At 54.0% G+C, this 22,515-nt stretch overlaps 2 protein-coding genes and 1 long non-coding RNA gene across 9 annotated transcripts in view; 1 reads left to right on the forward strand and 2 right to left on the reverse strand.

Annotated features, from left to right (window-relative positions):
• The first annotated feature begins 258 nt into the window (after nucleotides 1-258).
• On the forward strand, nucleotides 259-18,531 carry LOC134732306 (uncharacterized). Its single transcript, XR_010115333.1, has 2 exons — nucleotides 259-354; nucleotides 17,696-18,531. It is a non-coding gene; the product is annotated as an uncharacterized lncRNA (long non-coding RNA).
• Nucleotides 10,340-12,329, reverse strand: LOC129459447 (uncharacterized). The gene has a single exon (XM_055236163.1). The coding sequence runs from the start codon at nucleotides 12,327-12,329 to the stop codon at nucleotides 11,460-11,462; it is 870 nt and encodes a 289-aa protein (XP_055092138.1). The 3' UTR covers nucleotides 10,340-11,459.
• ADGRL1 (adhesion G protein-coupled receptor L1) overlaps nucleotides 10,340-22,515 on the reverse strand; it is a 108,185-nt gene continuing 96,009 nt past the window's right edge. For 6 of the 7 annotated variants that reach the window (XM_063616150.1, XM_055236161.2, XM_055236160.2 and 3 more), the window contains 15 exons: nucleotides 22,280-22,318; nucleotides 21,961-22,144; nucleotides 21,648-21,773; nucleotides 20,886-21,100; nucleotides 20,429-20,599; nucleotides 19,799-20,008; nucleotides 19,472-19,692; nucleotides 19,203-19,269; nucleotides 18,650-18,741; nucleotides 17,903-18,071; nucleotides 15,303-15,431; nucleotides 15,036-15,132; nucleotides 14,828-14,956; nucleotides 14,652-14,669; nucleotides 10,340-14,160 (listed from right to left, as the gene is read on the reverse strand). In XM_063616150.1, the coding sequence (XP_063472220.1) occupies nucleotides 13,418-14,160; nucleotides 14,652-14,669; nucleotides 14,828-14,956; nucleotides 15,036-15,132; nucleotides 15,303-15,431; nucleotides 17,903-18,071; nucleotides 18,650-18,741; nucleotides 19,203-19,269; nucleotides 19,472-19,692; nucleotides 19,799-20,008; nucleotides 20,429-20,599; nucleotides 20,886-21,100; nucleotides 21,648-21,773; nucleotides 21,961-22,144; nucleotides 22,280-22,318 (2,610 nt within the window). In that variant the 3' untranslated portion in view covers nucleotides 10,340-13,417. Of the gene's footprint in view, nucleotides 14,179-14,651; nucleotides 14,670-14,827; nucleotides 14,957-15,035; nucleotides 15,133-15,302; nucleotides 15,432-17,902; nucleotides 18,072-18,649; nucleotides 18,742-19,202; nucleotides 19,270-19,471; nucleotides 19,693-19,798; nucleotides 20,009-20,428; nucleotides 20,600-20,885; nucleotides 21,101-21,647; nucleotides 21,774-21,960; nucleotides 22,145-22,279; nucleotides 22,319-22,515 lie in introns of all 7 variants that reach the window. The other variant, XM_063616149.1, reaches the window with a different exon arrangement.

Below are 22,515 nucleotides of genomic sequence, written 5' to 3' on the forward strand. Positions count from 1 at the left end.
TCTGGCCAATCCTGAGGGTTCCCGCACCGGCGTGGCCCGCCCCTCGCCTCGCTTTTCCGGGAGATGTATCCCGCAGCGCGCAGCGCCGCCAACCGCCGAGCGGTGGCGCGCGGCGCTCGCTAAAGAAGGCGGGAAGGGCGGTGCTCGCACCCTAAGTGATTGGCAGGAGGGAGTGGGGGGGCGGAGATAAACGGGTTTTCTGAGAGCTGATTGGCTGGATTGGTAATGGTGGCGGGAGCAGAAGAAGGCTCAGCTGGGGATTCGCTGGAAAGAAGCGGAAGTCGAGCGCCGCCGCGGTGTTGGCTAGTGTGAAGAGAGAGGAGGAGCGTTTGCGGCCTCAGCGTCTGTCAACAGGTGAGCGTATCCTGGAGCTTTTCTGAGTGGCGCCTGACCCTTGAGGTCCAGCGGCCCGGGTCCGTTGTGAACGTTGCGAACGTTCGGAGTGGCGGTCACGCGGCGCGCTCGGACCTCGGGAGTCCGGCCGGGTTCGGATCCCGCTTTCGCCGCCGAGGGGTTCGGATCCCGCTCTCGCCCCCGAGGGGTTTGGATCCCGCTCTCGCCCCCTCGAGGGCTCTTGGGAGGTTTCAAGCGGACGATACTGAAAATGGGAGTTCCAGTTCGGGGGCAGACCAGTGTTCAGAGTCCGGGCTCTGCTACTCAGCGCCCGAGGCAGCGCCTCCCCATTCAACGGGGGCCGTGGCAATTCCCTGACATGATTCATGACCACATAATACATGCGGAAACTTCTCTCCACCGCATCCCGTCTGGGCCGTCGCCCCCGGCCTGGGAGACTCCAGGTCGCAGAGTCTCTGCCCTCACGGGCGATCAGCGCTGCCCAGTGGAAAAATAATGCCAGCCGCGCACCTAATTTTACATTTTTTGGAAGCCATTTTTTAATTTTTTTTGAGATGGAATCTCTCTCTGTCACTCAGCCTGGAGTGCAATGGCGCGATCTCGGCTCACTGCAACCTCTACCTCCTGGGTTCAAGCGATTCTCCTGCCTCAGCCTCCTGAGTAGCTGGGATTACAGGTGCCCACCACCACAACCAGCTAATTTTTTTTCTGTATTTTCAATAGAGACGGGGGTTTCACCATGTTGGCCAGGCTGGTCTCGAACTCCTGACCTCAAGTGATCCGCCCCCCTCAGCCTTCCAGAGTGCTGGGATTACAGGCGTGAGCCGCTGTGCCCGGCCATATCTTTTTTTTTTTTTTTTTTTTTTTTTTAATTTTAGAGTCTGGTCATGGAGGATTTCTTGAGGCCAGGAGTTCAGGATCAGCCTGGGCAACATAACAAGACCTCATATCTACAAAAAATAAAATAAGCCAGGTGTGGTAGTGCACACCTGCAGTCTCTGCTACTCCTGAAGCTGAGGCAGGAGGATCTCTTGAGCCCAGGATGCTCCAGCCACTGCACTCCAGCCTGAGTGTCAGAGTGACACCCTGTCTCTAAAAATTAAAATTAAATTTTAAAAAAGGAAGTTCAGTTTAGCTGTCTTGATAGCCACAGTTGAGTGCTCCTGAGCCCCTGTGACAAGTGGCTCCTGTATTACTGGACAGCGAAGGTCGGAAACACATTTGACCAGGCCACTTCTCAGGATGAGAGCATTGTCTTTGAAACTCTATGCTTTGTCTCCTGTTAACCACCCAGCTCCAACTTCAAACCAGCCTAAGTAACCCTCTTTTTGTTAAAATTCTGACAAGCCACTCCCAGTGCAAAGCCTCTGCCCAGAACCTCTTCTCCTGGGCTCTTGGCATGGCTTATGCCTTCTTGTCATTCAAGTCTCTGTTCAAATGTCCTCTTCCCAGAGAGGCCTTTCTAAGGGTGCTCCGGACAGTGTTCAAACTCACAGGCCGTAAGCCTGAACAGCACTGATCCAAGGCACTAGTATTTCTTACTCAGTCACCTCTGTGGGCTCACTAGGACTCACTCACTGTGCTAGTATGTTTTCCTTTTCCTTTTCTTTTTAAACAATCTAGTTCCTGTGGGATTTTTTTTTTAAATAGAGCTCTGTTGCCCAGGCTGGAGTGCAAGTGGCATAATCGTGGCTCACTATAACCTGGAACTCTTGGGCTCAAGTGATCCTCCCACCGCAGCCTCCCGAGTAGCTGGGATCACCAGTGCGTGCCACCATGCCTAACTCGTTTTATAGATTTTATTTATTTATTTATTTATTTATTTTTGAGAGGGAGTCTTGCTCTGTCACTCAGGCTGGAGTGCAGTGGCGCGATCTTGGCTCACTGCAACCCCCTGCTTCCAGCTTCAAGTGATTCTCCCACCTCAGCCTCCGGAGTAGCTGGGACTACAGGCACACGCTACCTTACCTGGCTAATTTTTGTATTTTTAGTAAAGACGGGGTTTCACCGTGTTGGCCAGGCTGGTCTCAAACTCCTGACCTCAGGTGATCTACTCGCCTTGGCCGCCCAAAGTGCTGGGATTACAGGCATGAGCCACCATGCCCTGCCTCTTTTACTTTTTAAATTTTTTGTAGAGACGGGGTCTCGCCGTTGCCCAGGCTGGTCTTGAAACTCCTGGCCTCAAGCAGTCCACCTATCTTGTCCTTAAGTGCTGGGATTACAGCGCGTAGCCCATTTTTGGTATCTACATCTCACATTAAGTTAAGAAGAATTATTTTTAGCTGTTAAAAAATTGAAAGCTTTGTTTTTATTCTTTTGAAATTATTTGGCTTCAAGGAAACTCACATTATGATTCGCTTGATTTCTTGGCAATCATTGCATACTTGGGGATATTTGTGATTTGAGAAAATCTAATTTCCAAATGTAATTCGATTGCTTATGAATACTAAATTTAATGATTAATGCAGTTGTCATGATGTCACATTTCTAGATGCTTAATTAAACATTTATTCATTCCAACTTTGTAGTTTTCTCTTTGCATTGTGGAACTTTTTTCCCTTTATCCCTGTCCCTGACCTTTTCGTAGCCCCTGAGAAGCTCATGAGCCACCAGCATTATTTCCGTGGCGCTAATGAAGAATGTGGCCCTGTCTATGATGCATTCTCCTTACAGCTGGCTGAATGATCTTCACTTGTAAACCAGATCATGTCATTACTCTGCTTAAAACCTTCAAAGGCTTATCCTACTTAGAATGAAACCTAAGATCTTTCCTATGGCTTAGGCGGCCCTGCGTGGTGGCCTTAGCTGACCTCTCAGGACTCATCTACCATTCTTCCTCTTGTCACCGTTCTCAAGCCCAGCTGGCTTTATTTCCCTTCTTTCAACACATCCAGCTTATTTCTGCCGCAGGGCTTTGCACTTGCCGTTCCCTCTGCCTGGAATGTGCTTCCTCCAGATAATTGCATGGCTGTCTCATTCTCTTCGCTTGTGGTTCAGCTCAAATGTCCTCTGAAAGAAAACTTCCCAAAGTACCCTATTTAAAGTAGCGCTTTCTTGGCCGGGCGCAGTGGGTCACGCACTCTGGGAGGCCGAGGTGGGCAGATCACCAGGTCAGGAGATCGAGACCATCCTGGCCAACATGATTAAAACCTGTCTCTACTAAAATACAAAAAATTAGCCAGCCATGGTGGTGCGTGCCTGTAGTCCTAGCTACTTGGGAGGCTGAGGCAGGAGAATTGCTTGAACCTGGGAGGTGGAGGTTGCAGTGAGCTGAGATTGCGCCACTGCACTCCAGACTGGTGACGGGAAGATTCCGTCTCAAAAAAAAAAAAGAATAAATCTGCGTAAAGCGGGGGTTTAGTTTAGCATAGTACCTGGAATGTGAAAAGTACTCAATAAACATGAACCAGCCAGGTGCGGTGGCTCACGCCTGTAATCCCAGCATTTTGGGAGGCTGAGGCAGGTGGATTGCTTGACCTCAGGAGTTTGAGACCAGCCTGGGCAACATAGCAAAACCCTGTCTCTACAAAACATAAAAAAATTAGCTGAGTGTGGTGGCATGTGTCTGTGGTCCCAGCTACTCAGGAGGCTGAGGTGAGAGGATTGCTTGAGTCCTGGGGGCAGAGGTTGCAGTGAACCGAGATCTCACCACTGCACTCCAGCCTAGCTAGGCAACAGAGTGAGACCCTGTCTAAAAACAAACAAACAAAAGACTGAACTGTTAGTAGCATATAGTAATAAGCAGATACGTCTTCATTCTTGTGTAATACTTCAGGTGCACACATGCTCGAGAAAGTATAAGAAGTGCTATAGCAAAATACTGTTACCCAGCTTAAGAGCTAAAACATTAGAGATGCAACTGAAGGGCCTTATACCCCTGCATCAAACCCATTCCTCTTCCTTTTTCCTCAAATGTAACTGCAACCCTGAATTTGGTGTTTACAGTCTTCTGTGCATATAGGCATGTATCTTTAAACAATATATAGTATTGTTTGTCATGTTCTATACTTTTATATAAATGGTGTCTGTGCAATTTAGAGTTAACCTAGCAGGCCTGAGACTGCTATCCTTAGAAAGACCTATTTGCAAGATTGGCCCTTGGCTGATATCTAGGAACTTGGATTTTAGGAGGGTTCCTGCCGTTCCCCAAATGATGAGTGCCTAAACTGTTTCCACCAACAATGTGGTTCATGTTTTTTGGGTTTTTTTTTTTTTTTTTTTTTGAGACGGAGTCTCGCTGTGTCCCCCAGGCTGGAGTGCAGTGGCGCAGTCTCGGCTCACTGCAAGCTCCGCCTTCCGGGTTCACGCCATTCTCCTGCCTCAGCCTCTCCGAGTAGCTGGGACTACAGGCGCCCGTCACCACACCCGGCTAAGTTTTTGTATTTTTCAGTAGAGACGGGGTTTCACCGTGGTTTCGATCTCCTGACTTCGTGATCCGCCCACCTCGGCCTCCCAAAGTGCTGGGATTACAAGCGTGAGCCACCGTGCCCGGCCAATGTGGTTCATGTTGAACACCTGCTTTCCTTCTGGAGTCTGGCATTTTGGTACACGACCACCCCCATGTACAACTCTGGTCACTGAGTAACGAGCTTCCCTGGTAGACCGCATATCCCTCGTGCTGTCATACTTGGCGGTAGGAATTGATGGAGTCCTGTGTGACTCCACTAGGAGAGGGCTCTTAGAAGCTTGTCCTGGTTTCCTCTGGACTTCAGCTCCTGCACCTTTTCCCTTTGCTGATTGTGCCTTGTGTCTCTTCACTATCATAAATCACAGCCATGCCTACACTTCCAAGCAAAATCCTGTGACTCCTCCCAGTGAGTCATTGAACCTCAGGGTGGTCTTGGGGACCTCTGATAGCAGGATCATACTGGGTGTATCCTGACAGAGCTGGCACTAAGGTGGCACTGGGTCCTGCCTTCTGAAACTTGCTTTTTTTTATCCAGTGTAATGCTTTTGAGATTTATCTATGTGGAAACGTGTATAGCTCTAATTCACTTAGTTTCACTACTATACAGCTGTGCTGATAAGGTAGCCACTAGCCACATGTGACTATTTAGATTAAAATTAGACGAAACAAATAATCCACTTCCCCAGACACACTAGTCACATTTCACATGTTCAGCAGGAGCCTGTGGCTAGTGGCCACCATGGTGTATAGAGAACATAGAGAGGAAACATTTCCATGAGAACAGAAAGTTTTGCTGGACAGCATTTACTTATCAATTCACTTGGTTGAAATTTAGGGTGTTTTCAGTTTTCTACTATTACAAACAGTGCTGCAGTATGCGTTGGTATCTATGTGTCCTTGAACATATGTAGGAGTTACTCTGGGAGATAAACCTAGGAGTTGAAGTGCTGGATGGGGGGTTGCGGAAGTATTCACCTTTTCAAGATACTGCTAATCTGCTCTTCAGAATGATGGTACTGGTTCTCACTGCCACCGTTAGTGTTCCTGTTGCTCAGTGTCCTTATCTTTTTATTTTTATTTTTATTTTTATTTTTGAGACAGAGTTTCGCTCTTGTTGCCCAAGCTAGAGTTCAATGGCACGATCTCGGCTCACTGCCGCCTCCCGGGTTCAAGCGATTCTCTTGCCTCAGCTTTCTGAGTAGCTGGGATTACAGGTGTGCGCCAGCACGCCTGGCTAATTTTTGTATTTTTAGTGTAGGTGGGGTTTCACCATGTTGGTCAGGCTGGTATCGAACTCCTGACCTTAGGTGATCCTCCCACCTCAGCCTCCCAAAGTGCTGGGATTACATGCATGAGCCACTGCACCCAGACGTCTTTTAATTTTTATAATGTTTTGATGTTCACGGTTTTTAAAAATTATTATTATTATTATTTGAGACAAAGTCTTGCTTTGTCACCCAGGCTGAAGTACAATGGTGTGAACTTGGCTCACTGCAACCTCCGCCTCCCGGGTTCATGCAGTTCTCCTGCCTCAGCCTCCCGAGTAGCTTTTTGGACCGGTCTCTCACGCCTGTAATCCCAGCACTTTGGGAGGCCGAGGCGGGCGGATCACCTGAGGTCAGGAGTTTGACACCAGCCTGGCCAACATGGCTAAACCCTGTCTCTTCTAAAAATACAAAAATTTGCTGGGCTTGGCGGTGGGTGCCTGTAATTCCAGCTATTCGGGAGGCTGAGGCAGGAGGATCACTTGAACCTGGGAGGCTGAGGTTGCAGTGAGCTGAGATTGCACCACTGCACTCCAGTCTGGGCAACAGAGTGAGACTCTGTCTCAAAAACAAAGAAACAAAACATATATTCTGAGAATTAAATGAGATAAAATGTAGGAAGGAGTTTTGAAATGATACATTTCAGCATAAATGTACCGTCCCTGGGCACATGCAGATGAATGGGTGCCACTAACAACTAACTACCTGAGGGTCAGAGGTTGTCAGGCGCAGCAGGTTTATTTTTATTTCTGAGACAGAGTCTCACTCTGTCGCCAGGCTGGAGTGCAGTGGCGTGACCTCGGCTCACTGCAACCTCTGCCTCCCAGGTTCAAGTGACTCTCCTGCTTCAGCCTCCCGAGTACCTGGGACTACAGGCGCCCGCCACCACGACCGGCTAATTTTTTTTTCTTTTTTTTTTTTTTTTTTTTTTAGTAGAGTCGGGTTTTCGCCATGTTGGCCAGGCTGGTCTTGAATTCCTGACCTCAGGTGATCCGCCTGCCTTGGCCTCCAAAGTGTTGGGATTACAGGGGTGAGCCACCGCATCCAGTCAGGCACAGTGGGTTTAGGTTGTGTGTAGTGAAGGGGAGAGTAAAAGACACAGAAGGACTGGTCATATTTGACTCTCACTGTATGCGGGATTCGATTTCAAATCAGAGTATGAGGTCAAATCACATATAGTTAAAATTATCCACTCTTTTTTTTTTTTTTTTGAGACGGAGTGTTGCTCTGTCACCCAGGCTGGAGTGCAGTGGTGTGATCTTGGTTCACTGCAACCTCTGCCTTTTCGGGTTCAAGCAATTCTCCTGCCTCAGCCTCCTGAATAACTGGGATTACAGGCACCACCGCGTTCAGCTAATTTTTGTAGTTTTAGTAGAGTTTCGCCATGTTGACCAGGCTGGTCTCAAACTCCTGGCCTCAAGCAATCTGCCCACCTCGGCCTCCCAAAGTGTTGGGAATACAGGCACCGTGCCTGGCTAAAATTATCTACTCTTAAAAGTCCCCATGCTTGCCCACAGTGCATCTCTCAGAAAGTCTAGTAGATTCATTTTATCCTCCAGTGAGAACAGATTACCTCTTCTTCAGCTGGGCACCAGAGGAAATACTGATCTTAGGTTTTTGGAGCCATGCTGAATTAAAACCTTAGCATCACACAGTGAAACTGAACCAGCTGAGGGAATGGCAGATTCACAGTTTCCATCATTCTTTTTTTTTTTTTAATATATTTCTTTATCCTCATTGAAGAGCTTCCATCGCCCTTCACTCTTATCTTGTGCTCACTTTGGGTCTTGTGCTGAATTTAGCTCTCATTCTTTAACAGATATTTACAGATCGCCTGTGTGCCAGATGCTGTGCTAGGCTCAGACCAAGAACCCTTGCGTTTCCAGATCTTACATTCTAGCCAAGAGGCAGATGATAAACAAATAAGCAAAACGTAATTGCTAGCCAGTAGTACTATGAAGACAGAGCAAGGCACAGACTAGGAAGTTCTGGAGTGGCTTGGGAAGGCCTTCTGGGAAGCAGGATTTCATTTTCATAAACTCCGCAAGAGAGGAAGTCAACTCTGTGGATATGGGGATGGGGGAGGGGGCCCAAGCCAGCAGAGAGAACAGCTGGTGCAAAGGCCCTAAGGCAGGCAAGAGGGTGCCTGCATGTTTGAGCCCAGTGAGTGGAGGGAAGGTAGGGAGGAAGCCAGGGGGTGAGGTTGGAGGGCCTATAGGTCATTGTGTTTACCTTGACCTGTGCTTTGGGTGAGATAGGAGAGCATTGGAGAGTTTTGAGCTGAGGAGGGACAAAATATGTTTACCAAGATCACTCTGGTTTCTGTGTTGAGAAAAACCTGAAGAGGGACAAAGGAGCTATAATATTTAGGGGACTGTTGTAGTGGCTGTGGTGAAAGATGGGTGAGAACTAATTAATTCTGGATATTTAGAAGTTAGAGCCATCATTGTATTTGCTGTCAAATCAGATGTGGGGCATCAAACAAGATGAGTTCAAGAGAAGCTCCAAGGTCTTTAGCTTGAATCAAAGGATGGATGGACTCACTTTTAGTTGAGGTGAGGAAGCTCAAAGCCTCACATGGGAAGAACTACAGTGGTGGCAGTGTTAGAGATGGGGGTGGGAGAGGCCAGGGTCTCAGTTTGGGACAGGTTAATTTGAGATCCTACCAGATACCAGGAAGAGAGATGGGGTAGGTAGGTGAATATATGTAAATCTGGAGCTCAGGTAGGAGTTCAGGCTGGAGAGCTACGTTTGGGGGTGATCAGTGTATAGGCAGCATCTCTTTCTTTCTTTCATTCTTTCTTTCTCTTTCTTTCCTTCTTTCCTTTTCTATTTTCTTTCTTTCCTTCCTTCTTCCTTTCTCTTTCCTTTCCCCTCCCCTCCCCTCCCCTCCCCTCCCCTCCCCTCCCCTCCTCTCTTCTCTTCTCTTCTCTTCTCTTTTTTTCTTTCTTCTGGTGGAGTCTCGCTCTGTCGCCCAGGCTGGAGTGCAGTGGTGCAATCTTGGCTCACTGCAACCTCCGCCTCCTGGGTTCCAGCGATTCTCCTGCCTCAGCCTCCTGAGTAGCTGGGACTACAGGCACTCGCCACCACGCCCAGCTAATTTTTGTATTTTTAGTAGAGACAGGGTTTCACCTTGTTGGCCAGGCTGGTCTCGAACTCCTGACCTCGTGATCTGCCTGCCTCGGCCTCCCAAAGTGTTGGAATTACAGGCATGAGCCACTGCGCCCACCCGGTGGCATTTCAAACCATGAGATGGGGTGAAACCTTCCAGGGAGTGAGAGAAAAGGTCTAAGGACTGAGCCCCTGCGTTCCCCATCATTAGGAGGTCAGACAAGAAGGAGCCATCCACTGGGAAGGAGTGGCTGTGGGGAGGTGGGTAGTGTCCTAGACACAAGTATCTTTTTAGGGCAGAGGGGCCCGGAAAAGGATCCTTGTAGTTTTGAGTAGTTATTCCTCTCTCTCTGAGCATGGGCAGTTCGTTGGTGAACTGACAATGTGAAATACACATGATGCAATTCCACCGTGTGTCAAGTTTGAAAGCACTCCCTGCCAGTAGCATGTGGGAGTGTAGGAACGGCAATTGTAATGAGACATCACAGTGTACAATTCCTGAGCTCTGCTCTAGTACAGCCTGGGGACAGACATCTGGGCCAAGAAGGGCTTCTGTGAGACAGCGTGGGACAGTGGCCTGGTCAGAGAGACTGGGGCATGCATCTGAGGGCTGTAAGCCTCAGTTTCCCCATCTGTAAAATGGAACTCTCATCGCTGTCTCCATCCAGGAGCATTTTGTGAGGATTCAGAGAAACTGCACATGAAATGCTCCACCAGGCCCAGGAACTTACTGAGGTCTCATAAACATGAATGATTCTATAATTGCCAGGCCTCTGCCAGGGGTTCTGAATGCTCGAGTGCAGACCAGAGCCCATAGGGACGCCCCTGTGCAGATCTGCTCAACCATTTCTTTCTTTCTTTTTTGAGACAGAATTTCACTCTGTAGCCCAGGCTGGAGTGCAGTGGTACGATCTTGGCTCACTGCAACCTCTGCCTTCCGGCTGGGTTCAAGCAATTCTCCTGCCTTAGCCTCCCGAGTAGCTGGGACCACAGGTGCTTGCCACCATGCCCAGCTAATTTTTTGTCTTTTTAGTAGAGATAGGGTTTCACCATGTTGACCAGGCTAGTCTCAAACTCCTGGCCTCAAGTGATCCACCCACCTCAGCCTCCCAAAATGCTGGGATTACAGGACTGAGCCACCGCACCCAGCTATTCACCCATTTCTTACTCCCCGGCTCAAGAAGTCACACCACTCTTGTCATTCCAAGAAATCTTAATTTCTTTATTGTTTGACTTTTTGACTCAACATTTTTTTTTAAACTTTTTGTTTTTTTCTGAAACGTTCTTGTTGTTATGAGCCTTTTGTTTTGTTCTCGTTAAATGCACTCGACCCAAAATTGGTTTGGCATATCGAAAAGGAGACCAAGGAGGGAGGGGCTAGGGGCGTGGGCGGTGGGGAGGAGGCCCGAATGGACAGAAAGTTGAGGATGAGAGAAGAGGAACATAGAGACAGCGAGAAAGACATGGGGAAAGAGAGTTGGAGACAGAAAGGGGAAGGCAAGGAAAAGCCAAAAGAAACCAAAATCCAGAGAAAAAGAATTAACAAGATTTAGGAGCAAATGAGTTCAGGAGCCCAAGGAAGGGAGTAGGAGAGGAAACCAAGACCCTTCTCTGTACCGTCCCAGCTGGGGTGGGGGCGTCAAGGCACCAGGTCTGGTTAGGTGGGGGGGACACCTGGGCTCTGGGGGCGGCTTTGCACTGGACTGCAGTGGTGTCCAGCCCCAGCAGGGGGCCCTGCCACACAGCTCTGAGGCCTGGAAGCCACCGGGCGATGCCGGCTGGAACAGGACCTGGTACACCCTCTCTCCCTTTGATTGTCCAAGTCTGCAGAGATACAAGGAAGGCTGGGCAGGTAGGGAGTGGGCCTCCCTATGTGCCTCAGCCCCCCCAGAACTCTCCCGGCCCTCCTCCTGGTTTCGGGGGCAGCCACAGGCTGGGCTGCTTCCCGGGACGGGCCGGCTCCTCGCCTGCCCATGCCTCTTGCCCGCTCTTCACAGACCTCTGACCACCCCTCCACACAACAGAGCTCCCAGCCTAGTGCAGTCCAGGAAGGGCCATGGAACTGTCCCCTGCCCTCCTCAGTCGTCTGGCAAGACTGTCCCTGGCCTCACTTCTCCTCCCCATCTAGACTTCACCCATGGTCTTCTAGTGTAATGGGTTAGGCCTTTCTACCAGAAAAAGCCAGAGTTGGAACCCAACCCCACCTCTTCCCCACACCTGTTCCCTTACTCGGGACAAACCACCATCTTTGGTCTGACCCCTTCTCCCCTAATTGATGGGGACAAGCCAGCCCCAGCTCCCCAGGAGAAGGGAGGGGCTTTCTAGCAGCAAAAAGGGTCCCTCCAGCCACCTACCTGTCCCCTTCCCCCCAGTTCCTTCCTAGAGCCCCTCCCCCTTAACCCAACAAAGTTCATGGCAGCAGCAGGCTGAGACCCGAAGATGTTTGAAAACTCATGGCACTTGTGAGAAAAGGAGGGGCAGAGAGACGGGGAGAGGTCAGAGCAGAGGTGGAGGGGCCACCTCTGGGGAAATGGCAATGCAGGGGCTGGGCCAGGGTGGCCTGGGGCTACGCTACCCTTAGAGTTGAGGGGAGGGGGCTGGGGAGGCTGGGCTGACAGGCTGGAGAGGAGGGGGCCCGGAGAGGTGCTCAGGAGACATCCCGAGCCTGGAGCTTCCAGGGTCTGGGATTTGCGGTCAAGCCCCCCAGACCATGGGTGTCCCGACCCCAGCCCTGGCACCTGGCTTCGTCTTCCCTGAGGGAAGGTGGAGGGTAGGGAAGGTGATCTCTCACCGTTGCCCCTCCCCCGCAGACAGACCGCCTTGCCGCTCCCAGCACCCTCCTCATCCATACCCATGCCCTCCACAACCCCAGTGCCTCCCCATTTTCCTTCCTCCATCAACCTCTGTAGGTGGGAAATCAGCCCCATCTTCCCGGTTAGAGTCCCCAAAGCAATATATAAGAAGTAGGAACTCAAAGGGACAGCGCAGTCATCTTGACAAAGCATCTTTGGGTGTGAAGACGTCTCCCCCGGGCCGGTGGGGAGGGAAGGGGGAGACAGGCCTCTGGTCCTGGGGCAGGCAGTGAGGTACACGCCCCAGAAGGGCTGATGATGCTGGGCAGGCGGAGCAGGAAAGGAGGGGACAGAAACGGGTGCCAGGAAGGAAATGGGTTCTTTGTTTCGCTGTTGCATCTAGATTTTGTTTTGTCTCTGGATTGTAAAAAGCTGCTCTGGCGGCCTGCCCGCCCCGGCGGGGACTGGGGATGCACGTACACGGAGAAGTCCTGGCTGCCAGGCCAGCAGCGCCGCTCTGCTCCGGAGAAAGCCCGGGCTGGCCCGGGCCGCAGGCTCCCGGTGGCTTCAAGTGATGAGATTTTTTTTCTTTTCTTTTTCTTTTTTTTGTCTTTTTTTTTTTCCTTTTCCATTTCGTTGAAATATTTACAGCAAAGGGGAAGGAGGAGGAGGAGAGAGGAAGGAGTAAGAGGGCCCCCTAGGGAAAGATCCAAGCCCAGGACCCACTCCCCAGGGAGATCCAGACCCAAAATCTGCTCCCCAGATAGCCGAGCCCACAGGACTGGGAAGTGCCCAAATATGGCCACCCCTGTGGGCTGGGGGCCTTGCGGGGAGTTGTGCTTCATCAGGAGTCGCCCCAAGGGAGGGGGTCATTGGGTGCACTGGGAGGCAGAGGGAGCAGGTTTGCTTGGGGGGCAGGGACCAAGAGCAAGGGGAAAGGAGCTTCAGAGAAAGTTCAACCTTTAAACCACCAGCCACCACCGCCCAGTCCCCCTGCCCTTCGGCCTTTTCCCAGTCTCCAGGGAGCAGCCCGCAGCATTTCTGGCTGCGGAGAGGAGCAGCTGACAGGTTCGATCCAGTGGGGGCCTTTGGCAACCTCAGAGGCTGCCCCTCCCTGCCCAGGGAAACTAAAGCCCTCATTTCCCTTCACAGGGTAGAAGGGTGGGAGAGGGGAGAGTCTGGAAGTGGGCTGCACCCTTCCAAGTTCTCCCTCCTCACTCCCCTGGGGACCTCTGGGCTCCTCCTCACTACACTTCCCCCAAATAGAGCTGGTGCGTGTGGCTGGTGGGAAACCCTGTCTGTGAACCCTGGCACCTCAGGCCCCCAGGTCAGAGTCCCCTGAGGGGACTGTAGGGCCCATGGCTGAGGGGCACCTGGAGAGAGTGGCCCACCAGCCACTGCCTCCATCTGTTTCCCTCTCCCACCAGAGCCCTGCCCAGGGTTCCCTCCCTGGCCTGGGCCACCAGCCCCTGGTCCATGAGGTCCCCTCAGAGACTGGTGACCAGCTGCATCTGCCCATCCCCATCGGGCCCTGGCCCCTCAAGGCCTGGGGCTGCCAGGTAGCCCTCGTGGCTAGGACGCCGCACCTGGTAGTAGCCCTGCAGGGGATTCCGGGCCACCAGGGCTGGCGGGCGTGAGGTGTAGTAGATTTCGGGGGGGCCGGGGGGTGCAGGAGGGGGTGGGGGCAGGGCCTCACTGGGCCCCTCAGGGCTGCTGTCCGGGTAGGAGGGTGAGTCCCGCAGGTTGGCCCCGCTGGCATAGAGGGAGTCCCGGCCAGGAGGGGAGGAGAGGGGCCGGCTGGTGGCGCCGTCCTCGGCCGTGCAGCTCTCCGACTCGTCCAGATCGCTCTGGTACAGCACCGACTGGGCCCGGGGCAGCAGCAGAGGCTCCTCCAGGGCCTTATAGAGAAGTTCAATCTCGGCCCGGTCAGCACACCCGGGCCCGCCCGCCTCTTCCTCGCCCCCGCCCCCTGGCACAGGTGGCACAGGGGGCTCAGGCGGTGGAGGGCCCTTGGCCGCGCTGCTGCTCCCCCGCAGGTTGTTGTGCACCAGCTCCGAGATGATCATCTTCTCGAAGGCCGCCGCATCGGCTAGGTTCCGGCCTCGGGGCGGCTCAGGGCCCCCATCCCCGGGAGGGAAATCCCCACTTCGCAAGGAGTAACTGTTATTGAAGTTGCCATTCAGGGGCAGGGTGTCCATGCCACAGGCTTCCCGGCCTCCCAAGGGGTGCTCTGCAGGGCAGAAAGGGGCTGGTCAGGTGGAAGAGGGGCCCTGGATGCACTAGGGGACAGTGAGGGGGTGTGGTCCGTGTGGAGAAGTGGGGCTCGATTCCTGTTGGTTTTCCATAGGCTTCCCCCTGCCCCCTGGATCTCTGGTCTCACATTCCCTTTCTCCCTCACTGGCAGTAGACACACCAGCCCAGCAGCAGATTGATGAAAGGTGGGGGACAAGGACCAGTTCCCTCAGGGTCTCAGCAGTGTGAGGAGGCCTGGGTGACAGGATCGCTTTCCTGTGCTCAGACCCTCAGCACTTACAGCCCAAACTCAATGAACACCATCCACTATCCTCCATTCAGCTGCCAGAGTCTGTGTGTTGGGGGGTGGGGAGATGTGGGCATGGGGAGGCATCCCAAGTCCTCCTCCTTAAGTGAGGCCGTCTGAGAAGGACACTGTCTGTCCCTCTCCCAGCCTCAGAAACATCCCCAGGGAAGAGTCACACTTACTAGGTTCCCGGTAGCTCCCTGCAGGTGGCAGCCAGAAGAGAAAAGAGAAAAGGCAAGGATGAGTTTGAAATGCAAGTCCAGGCTCCAGTTCTGGGGCACAGAACATCCCATGCGGAGGTCCCTTGGGACACAAACCCTCCATTTCCCAACCTGGGATGCTTCCCCTGTGCTCTCACCTGGAGAGTTGAAGACAGGGGGCGAGGCGGGATTGAAGCCCACTGACTCAGCGATGAGGGTGTTGTAGGGACTGGTGCCCCCACGGGGCTGCAGCACAGGGTTGGTCAGCAGGTGGTTCCCCATGGTACCTGGCCAAGGGATCAGAGGTCACAAGGCAACCAGGAGCCTCCAGAGACTGGAGCCAGAGGCAGAGGGATGCCTTCTCACCTCGGTTCAGGGTGGGGGTGCTGTTGATGTCACCCGCCATGAAGGAGGACTCCGTCTGTTTCCTCACAGTGTCATTCCACATCCTCCGAATTCGGCTCTGGGAACACAACCCAGATGCAAGGGGGTCCTTGGGCCACCCACCCTCTGGCGTCTTTCTGAGACTGCTCACCCGATCATCACAATCAGAAACCCAGGCCAAGCCACTCCCCACCTCTCAGGCTCCAGGTTCCAACATTCAGCCCCAGGGAGCCCTGTCTGGCCCGATACCTGGGTCCCTGTGTAGTAGCGGGTGTTGCTTCGCATGGCTGAGGTCTTGAGGGATCCGTGAGTGCCCCCGGGTGGGGAGCGGATGCAGCAGTAGGAGTGACGCAGGCACTTGCTGTACTCCTTGTGCACCTGGGAGGTGAGGAGGACAGTCAGCTGGTCGGGACACTAGCCACCTCTGTGATCCAGTCTCCCACAGGGCTGGTCACAAGACAGGCAGCCTTGGGAGGTCGGAGACCGAGCTTCCAATGACTATGTTCCCCTGTTCAGAGACTTGCAGGCCACGGAAACCGTGATGTCCCCTGTCCCCCAACAGCTAGCCGATCAGGTTTCACTCTCTTCTTACTCAGGCCCATCCTCTTCTCCACCTCCTCTGACAGTTTTTCATTCATTCATAAAATGAGCAGAGCATTATTGAGCATCCACTATGTGCCAGGCACAATTTAGGCCTCAGGGAAGGTATGGAACACAACAGACACAAATCCCTACCTCTGAGAGCTTATATTTCAGTAGACAGAGACAGAACATACATGAAAATATAAACATGCAGGCTGTTGGATGGTGTTAGGTGCTGTGGAGAAAACTATGGCCAGAAAGGGGGTTAGGCAGTGCTGACTTGGGAGCAGGTTGTAATTTTTTTTTTGAGACGGAATCTTGCATTGTCACTAGGGCTGGAGTGCAATGGCGCAATCTCGGCTCACTGCAACCTCCACCTCCCTGGTTCACATGATTCTCCTGCCACAGCCTCCCGAGTAGCTGGGATTACAGGCGCACACCACCACACCCGGCTAATTTTTTTTTTTTTTTTTTTTTTTGTATTTTTAGTAGAGACGGGGTTTCACCATGTTGGCCAGACTGGTCGTGATTTTAAATAGATCAGAGGAGGCCAGGCACGGTGGCTCACACCTGTAATCCCAGCACTTTGGAAGGCAGAGGTGGGTGGATCACCTGAGGTCAGGAGTTCGACACCAGCCTGGGCAACATGGTGAAACCCCACCTCTACCAAAAATACAAAAATTAGCTGGTCGTGGCAGTGGGCGTCTGTAATCCCAGCTACTTGGCAGGAGAACTGCTTGAACCCAGGAGGTGGAGGTTGCAGTGAGCCGAGATCGCGCCATTGCACTCCAGCCTGGGGACAGAACGAGACTCTGTCTCAAAAATAATATAATAAAAAATAAAACCTAAAAAAATAAATAGATCAGAGGAGGCCTCATTTAAGCCAAGGTAAGAACGGGGGCTGGTAAGAACGGGGGCTGCACCCTGAGTGTCCACATCTAGGTGTCTGAGAGCAGAGGTTGGAGGGAGGGGAGCCGAGGGGCCCAGATCAGACCATAGGGGCCTGGGGTCCCCTGAAAGGACATTGCTGTCACTGCGTGTGAGGTGGGGGCTGTGCAGACACTGCCTTTGACCATGTGTCCAAGGAGGGGCCAGGACAGCATTGGACAGAGCAGGCACACAGGCCACCTCCTCCCTTGCAACCAGGATTCTCATGATCATTGCCTCCGCCATCCCCTGCCTTAAGCCTTACCTGCCTCACCACTCCCCAAGTCCAACAGCAGTCTCCATGGCCCGCACTGCTGCCAGGACTGACTCTACAAATGCCTCAGCTCCGTCTCCCCAGCTTCAGTCCTGAGGGTGCTGCCAGTATCCCCACTCCCTGCCCATGTTCCCCCGCTACTGTTGTCCCCTTTGTTTTTTTTAAATAGAGACGGGGTCTCTGTTGCCCAGGCTGGTCTCGAATTCCTGGGCTTAAGCGATCCTCCTGCCTCAGCCTCCCAAAGTGCTGGGATTACAGGCATGAGCCACTGCACCCAGCCCTTTGTATGTGTGGTGTTTTTTTGTTTGTTTTTGTTTTTTTGTTTTTTTTTTTTTTTGGAGACAGAGTTTTGCTCTGTTGCCCAGGCTGGAGTGCAGTGGCGCAATCTCGGCTCACTGCAACCTCTGCCTTTGGGGTTCAAGTGATTCTCCTACCTCAGCCCCTCAGCCTCCCAAGTAGCTGGGACTACAGGCGCCCACCACACCAGGCTAATTTTTATATTTTTAAGTAGAGACGGGGTTTCACCATGTTGGCCAGGCTGGTCTGGAACTCCTGACCTCAGGTGATCTGCCCACCTCAGCCTCCCAAAGTGCTGGGATTACAGGCGTGAGCCACCGCGTCCGGACTGTATGTTTTTTTATGATTCAGATTTTAACACATTTATTTTAAAAAGATCCTTTCTATCACCACAAAATTCACAATTCTTTCCAGAACTATGAATGTAGGCAGTGCTTCCTCAGGGTGGCTCCCAAAGTCCTCCCTCTCCCAGGCCTGACTTGTGGCCCTCATGGTGGTGAGGGTTCCCCATTACCAAATCTGTTCTGCTCTCCTCTAAGCTGCTGTATCTTGCTTTTTTCAGAACCCTCTTCACCTGTGGTTAAACCCTCCCTAACCCTGAGCTTGTGCTCCCCTCCCGGTGGATGCAGACCTGACCATAGAAGCCCTGCAGTACTCACTGGGGGCTTGAGGGAGCCCCTGAATCCCCTCCACCCTCGCCGCCTTCTCCTGGGTGCCCAGGAAACATCTCCTAGGGAAGCTGTGACCCAGGACCCCGCCTCGACCTCACCTTCTTCTGTAAGGCGCAATGAAAGACGAAGATGAAGACCCCCTGGAAGGCGTTGAAGGTGGTGAAGAGATAGGCCATGACCACCGACTCCTTGTTGATGAAGAGGAGGCCGAAAGCCCAGGTCAGGCCCAGCAGGAACAGCAGCGCGATGGCCCCCAGCGCCCAGGATCTGGGGGTGGGGCGACAGGGGTGTCAAAGTACCCGCCGGAGAGGACGGCCTCAGCCCAGGCCTCCCCTGCAGCCTACAAGGGGGGCCCTTGGGTGGGCCTGGGCACTGTCTGCAAAGCCCTGAGCAGGCCGAGTGGGCCTTGGGGGCAGTGGCCTGCCCAGGACACCTCCACCCCAGCCTGGGACTGAGGGAAAGGTACTGGCTTAGGGGTCAGGGTATTGTGAACATCAGTTATTCCTCTGCCAACTTCATTGTTTCTGCCAAATTTCCAGACCACCTAGGCTACATTTGCTGCCTGTTTCTCTTTAAGTTGCCCTTAAACAGACTCACCTTTTCAATTTAGCCTCACTCTACATAGTGATGCCCCCAAAGCCACAGGTTGGACGTGCTAATGATATGCTAAGACCCATTAAGTAGGTACATAGTAAACACAACAAAACACCCCTCTTGGTACTTAAAATTGCAATGTGTGTCACCAGAGGTGACAGCACTACCTTTTAGGACACCCTGGAAGAGGTGGACCCGGTGCGGGGCGGGGGTGGGTGATGGGGCAGGGGGCAGGCAGGGGCGAGGCTCACTTAATGTTGTCCAGGCGGCTGGAGTCGGGCTTGAGCACAGATGAGCTTCGGATCATCTTGTGCAGGGTCACCATAAGGAACACCAGGTTGACCTGGGGGCGGGACAAGGGACAGGCTGGGCTGAGAGTGGCCCTGCCTCCCTCAGTGAGCACTGAGGCTAGGGCCCGGCTCGCCTCTGCTGGGAGAACCCCAGACCTGCCCCTGAGGTGCCCGCTGTGCAGCAGTGAGCTGACTGGCATGACTGGCAATTTAATGCCACTCCTGGCTGCTGGGAGGACAAGACCCATGGCCTGACACACGGTAGGGGCTCAAATCACAGCCCCCCAGGCGAGCAGCCCTCAGCATAGGAGCTCCATGGACCCAGCATGCTCTCATCCTCTCAGATGGTGGCTCAGTTCCAATGTGTGGAGACAGAGAGAGAGAGAGAGTGTGTGTGTGTGTGTGTGTGTGCGTGCGCGCGTGCGTGTATGTGTGTGGTGGGGGCAGGGGCTGGGGTCAAGGCCAGCCTGGATGAAGGAAGATGTGGTGCTAGGGGTGTCACCTCCCAACTCACCACGATAACGAAGGAGACCGGCCCGATGAAACTCCAGATGAAGTAATTGTCCACTCGGAGCCAGCAGCTGTAAAGGAAACAGGGCCGGGGTATAGAAAGAAGCCGAGGAGCCATTCCCAGCGACCCATGAAGGCCTAGGACTCTGCAGGCTGCAGCCTCTGGGATCAGGAGGAGGAAGGGAGGCTACCGCCCTGAAGGTCCTGGTCCAAGGGGTGCCGCCAAGCAGGGAACCAGGCGGGAGGGTGCAGGGCTGGGAGGTGGAAACTCACGCCTTCTCGGTGCCGTAGCTGCGGTAGTCAATGGCAGCCGCGATGCCCACCACCAGGGCCGGGAAGCAGTAGCCACCCAGGTAGTAGTACTTGGTGCGGGAATACTCGCTCTCAAACACCTCCACCAGCAGCAGGTAGAGGTGCACACCCTCCAGGCACAGCCAGGAGAAGGCGGCCAGGAAGAAGTAGTGCAGCAGGCCGGCAAAGATGGGGCAGGCAATCTGCGGGGAGCACCAAGGGTGAGGGGCTGCTGCCCAGGCAGGCGTCCCCCTTCCTCTCCCGGCCCCCCAGGCGCTGGCCGTCACCTGCCCTAGAGTCCCAGCCCACCTCATACTGAGTCTTGTCGATCCCGACCAGGAAGAGCAGCTCAGCCAGGAAGAGGTTGATGCACAGGTTCTTGTGGATGGTGTTGCGGTCGGTCTGCAGCCCCCGCAGGAAGCAGAAGGTGGAGATGCAGATGGCCAAGCAGACCAGGGAGATCACGATGCCCACCCAGGTGATGACCGACAGCAGCAGCTCGTTGATGCGGCCCTGGTACTGGGGACAGGAGCAGGGGGCATGCTCAGGGCCTTTGGTTTTGCACGCTGGGCTCAGCCAGGTGCCAGCCGCAGACAGGGCCCTGGGCAAGGCCATGGGCCGCGAGGACCTCTGGTGCTGCCAACCTGGCAGCCCCAACTCCTCTGCAAGCAGCAATGCGCTCACTTCCTCATGCTCTGGAAGGCTTGTGGAGAGATGACCAACGTGACACCAACTTGCTTCTCCAGAGTGCCTTGGGAGACGGTGGGACCATGGCCATAGAGGACCAGACGCATGGCCTCATGCCCCAGGCAAGACTGGGGCCCCCCACACCCATGAGGCCAGCCTCCCCTGATACTGCCCATGATCTCTCTAGGATGCCATGCAAAGCCAGGCCAGCAAGCGGGCCTGCCTGGAGGAGCAGAGCGCCAGCCAGCTTACGATCTCACGGTGAGCCATGAGCACGGCGAAGTTGGTGAGGTGGCTGCAGGCACACGTGGTATGGGTCTTGTTGGACTCCACCAGGCGGCAGCCTTGGGTCGACCAGTAGCCCAGCATGGAACGCTCCGAGTAGTTCCAGAAGGAGCAGTTAGCATTGAAGTGGTTCTTGTCCTGTTGTGTGGTGGCGCCAGGGTGTCAGAACTAGAGTCAGAACCGGGGAGTCCCATTCCGGCCCCCCACACCTGGCTACAGGGATGGTGCCAAGTATCAAAGAAGTGCCTGGGGTCTGGGGCTCCAGTTGACATTCTGAGAGCTCTGGGGACAAATGGCCCAAGCTACTAAAGTGGAAGAACCCATAACTTGTTCTGGAGGTGAGCACATGGAGGGGCAGGTACACAGCCTGGGAACACAGAGGGTACAGGGACCCCCATGGATGGAGGGGGACGGCTCAGCTCACCTCCAGGTGGGCCACGGTGAAGATGACGGGGTCCATGAGGAAGACGCGGCTGGACTCCTTGTTGATGGATGCTGCAATGACCTGTGAGTTCACCACTAGAGAGGCGCCCCCAGGGCCACCTGGGCCTGCTTCGCCAGCCAGCTTCACTGTGGCATTCTCCGTGGACAGGAAGAGGCCCAGGTTGTTATAGAGAATGAAGACAACTTTGACCACCCCTGGTGAGAACAGGCACGTTTGGATGTGTCAGCATCCTAAGCTGGCGCACCTCCGTCCAGGCCCCTGGCTTCCCAGCTCAGCCAGCTCCTCAGCCCTTGGCCACGCTGGCCACTGGGACCTCTGAAGCCAATCCATAGCCCAGGCAGGCGGGGGTCAGGGAGCCCTGTCCACAAGACCACTACTCAGCTGAAGGCAGTTCTAAACAGCAGGGCAGCGAGCGTGCCAGGACACACAAGCTGGGCCTCCGACCCACCCATTCTCACTGTGTGACCTTGGGCAAGCCCCTGACCTCTCTGAGCCTTCGTCTCAATGGCCCCATCCTCTCTGAGCTGTGAGGCCCAGGAGCCAGCTTTGCAACTGTAAGGCTCACCCTTGGGGCTCTGCAGCACTTCAGGGCCCATGAATCCCCTCAATTTTACACTAGCGTGAGAAAAGTTCAGCACCGCTGCCCTCCACAAATGGCACACTTGTGTCTTCACAGAGACGCTAGCACAGAGCTGGGGGTGGGGCTGCTTCCCCACCCGAGGCCCCGCCAGGGACACTAACCATTGCGGCTGTTCTGCTTGATGGTTTTGGCAGACAGCTGGATGGAGTTCTTTCTCGGGTACTCCTCCTGGGGGAACACCAGCTCCTGCACCTGGCCCTCTGTGTTCAGGACTGTGACCTCCAGGACTGTGGGGACAGGGGAAGGCAAGGCACACACAGTTGGGGTCTGTTCCCGGTCCAGGGGCTCAGGCTGCAGAACAAGACCCTGTGGCAAGATGCCCAAGGGTCGGGTAGCCCCCCTGTGGCCTCCAGGCCAGAACCCCGTGGTTTAAGGTTCGTATCTGAGTTTGCCCTGGGTGACTGTGGCACTCACCCACGTTCTCCTTGGCAGCCAGGAAGCGGGCAGGCTCCCTGACGTTGTCGGCCAGCAGGAAGGCGCCCTCTTCCAGGACGTCCAGGAGCATGGTGGCTGTGTGCACCTGCTCCGTGGCATTCATGTCCTTCCAGGACTCCAGAGCTTCTGGCCGGAGCAGATTGTCCACTGTCTCCACCACAGCCTGCACAGGCAGGGGGCATGGTGCTGTGAGCCCCCAACACCCTCCAATTCCTCGGGGTGGGCTCTGCGTGCCCTCTTCTCAACCTCCACCCCTGATCACCCCATCAGCTGGAGCCCACGGTCCTTAGGGTCTCACCTTGATATAATCCTTGCAAGTTCTCTCTCGCTTGTGCATCTAGAAAGAGATGGAGGTGATGTCAGGCCAGGCCTCTGGGTGCCGGTTCCCTCACCCAAATACTGTCACATCTGGATAGCTCTCTTGTCTGTGGCTACCGCTGACCCAGGGCTGGGCTATCAGCAAGACATTCCTCAGGGATCCCCAACCCCCAGGACCATCCGGGGCAGCACAGGAGTGAGACCCAGCAGTCCTTG

The sequence above is a fragment of the Symphalangus syndactylus genome, chromosome 13 (genome assembly GCF_028878055.3).
Source record: "Symphalangus syndactylus isolate Jambi chromosome 13, NHGRI_mSymSyn1-v2.1_pri, whole genome shotgun sequence".
NCBI lineage: Eukaryota > Metazoa > Chordata > Mammalia > Primates > Hylobatidae > Symphalangus > Symphalangus syndactylus.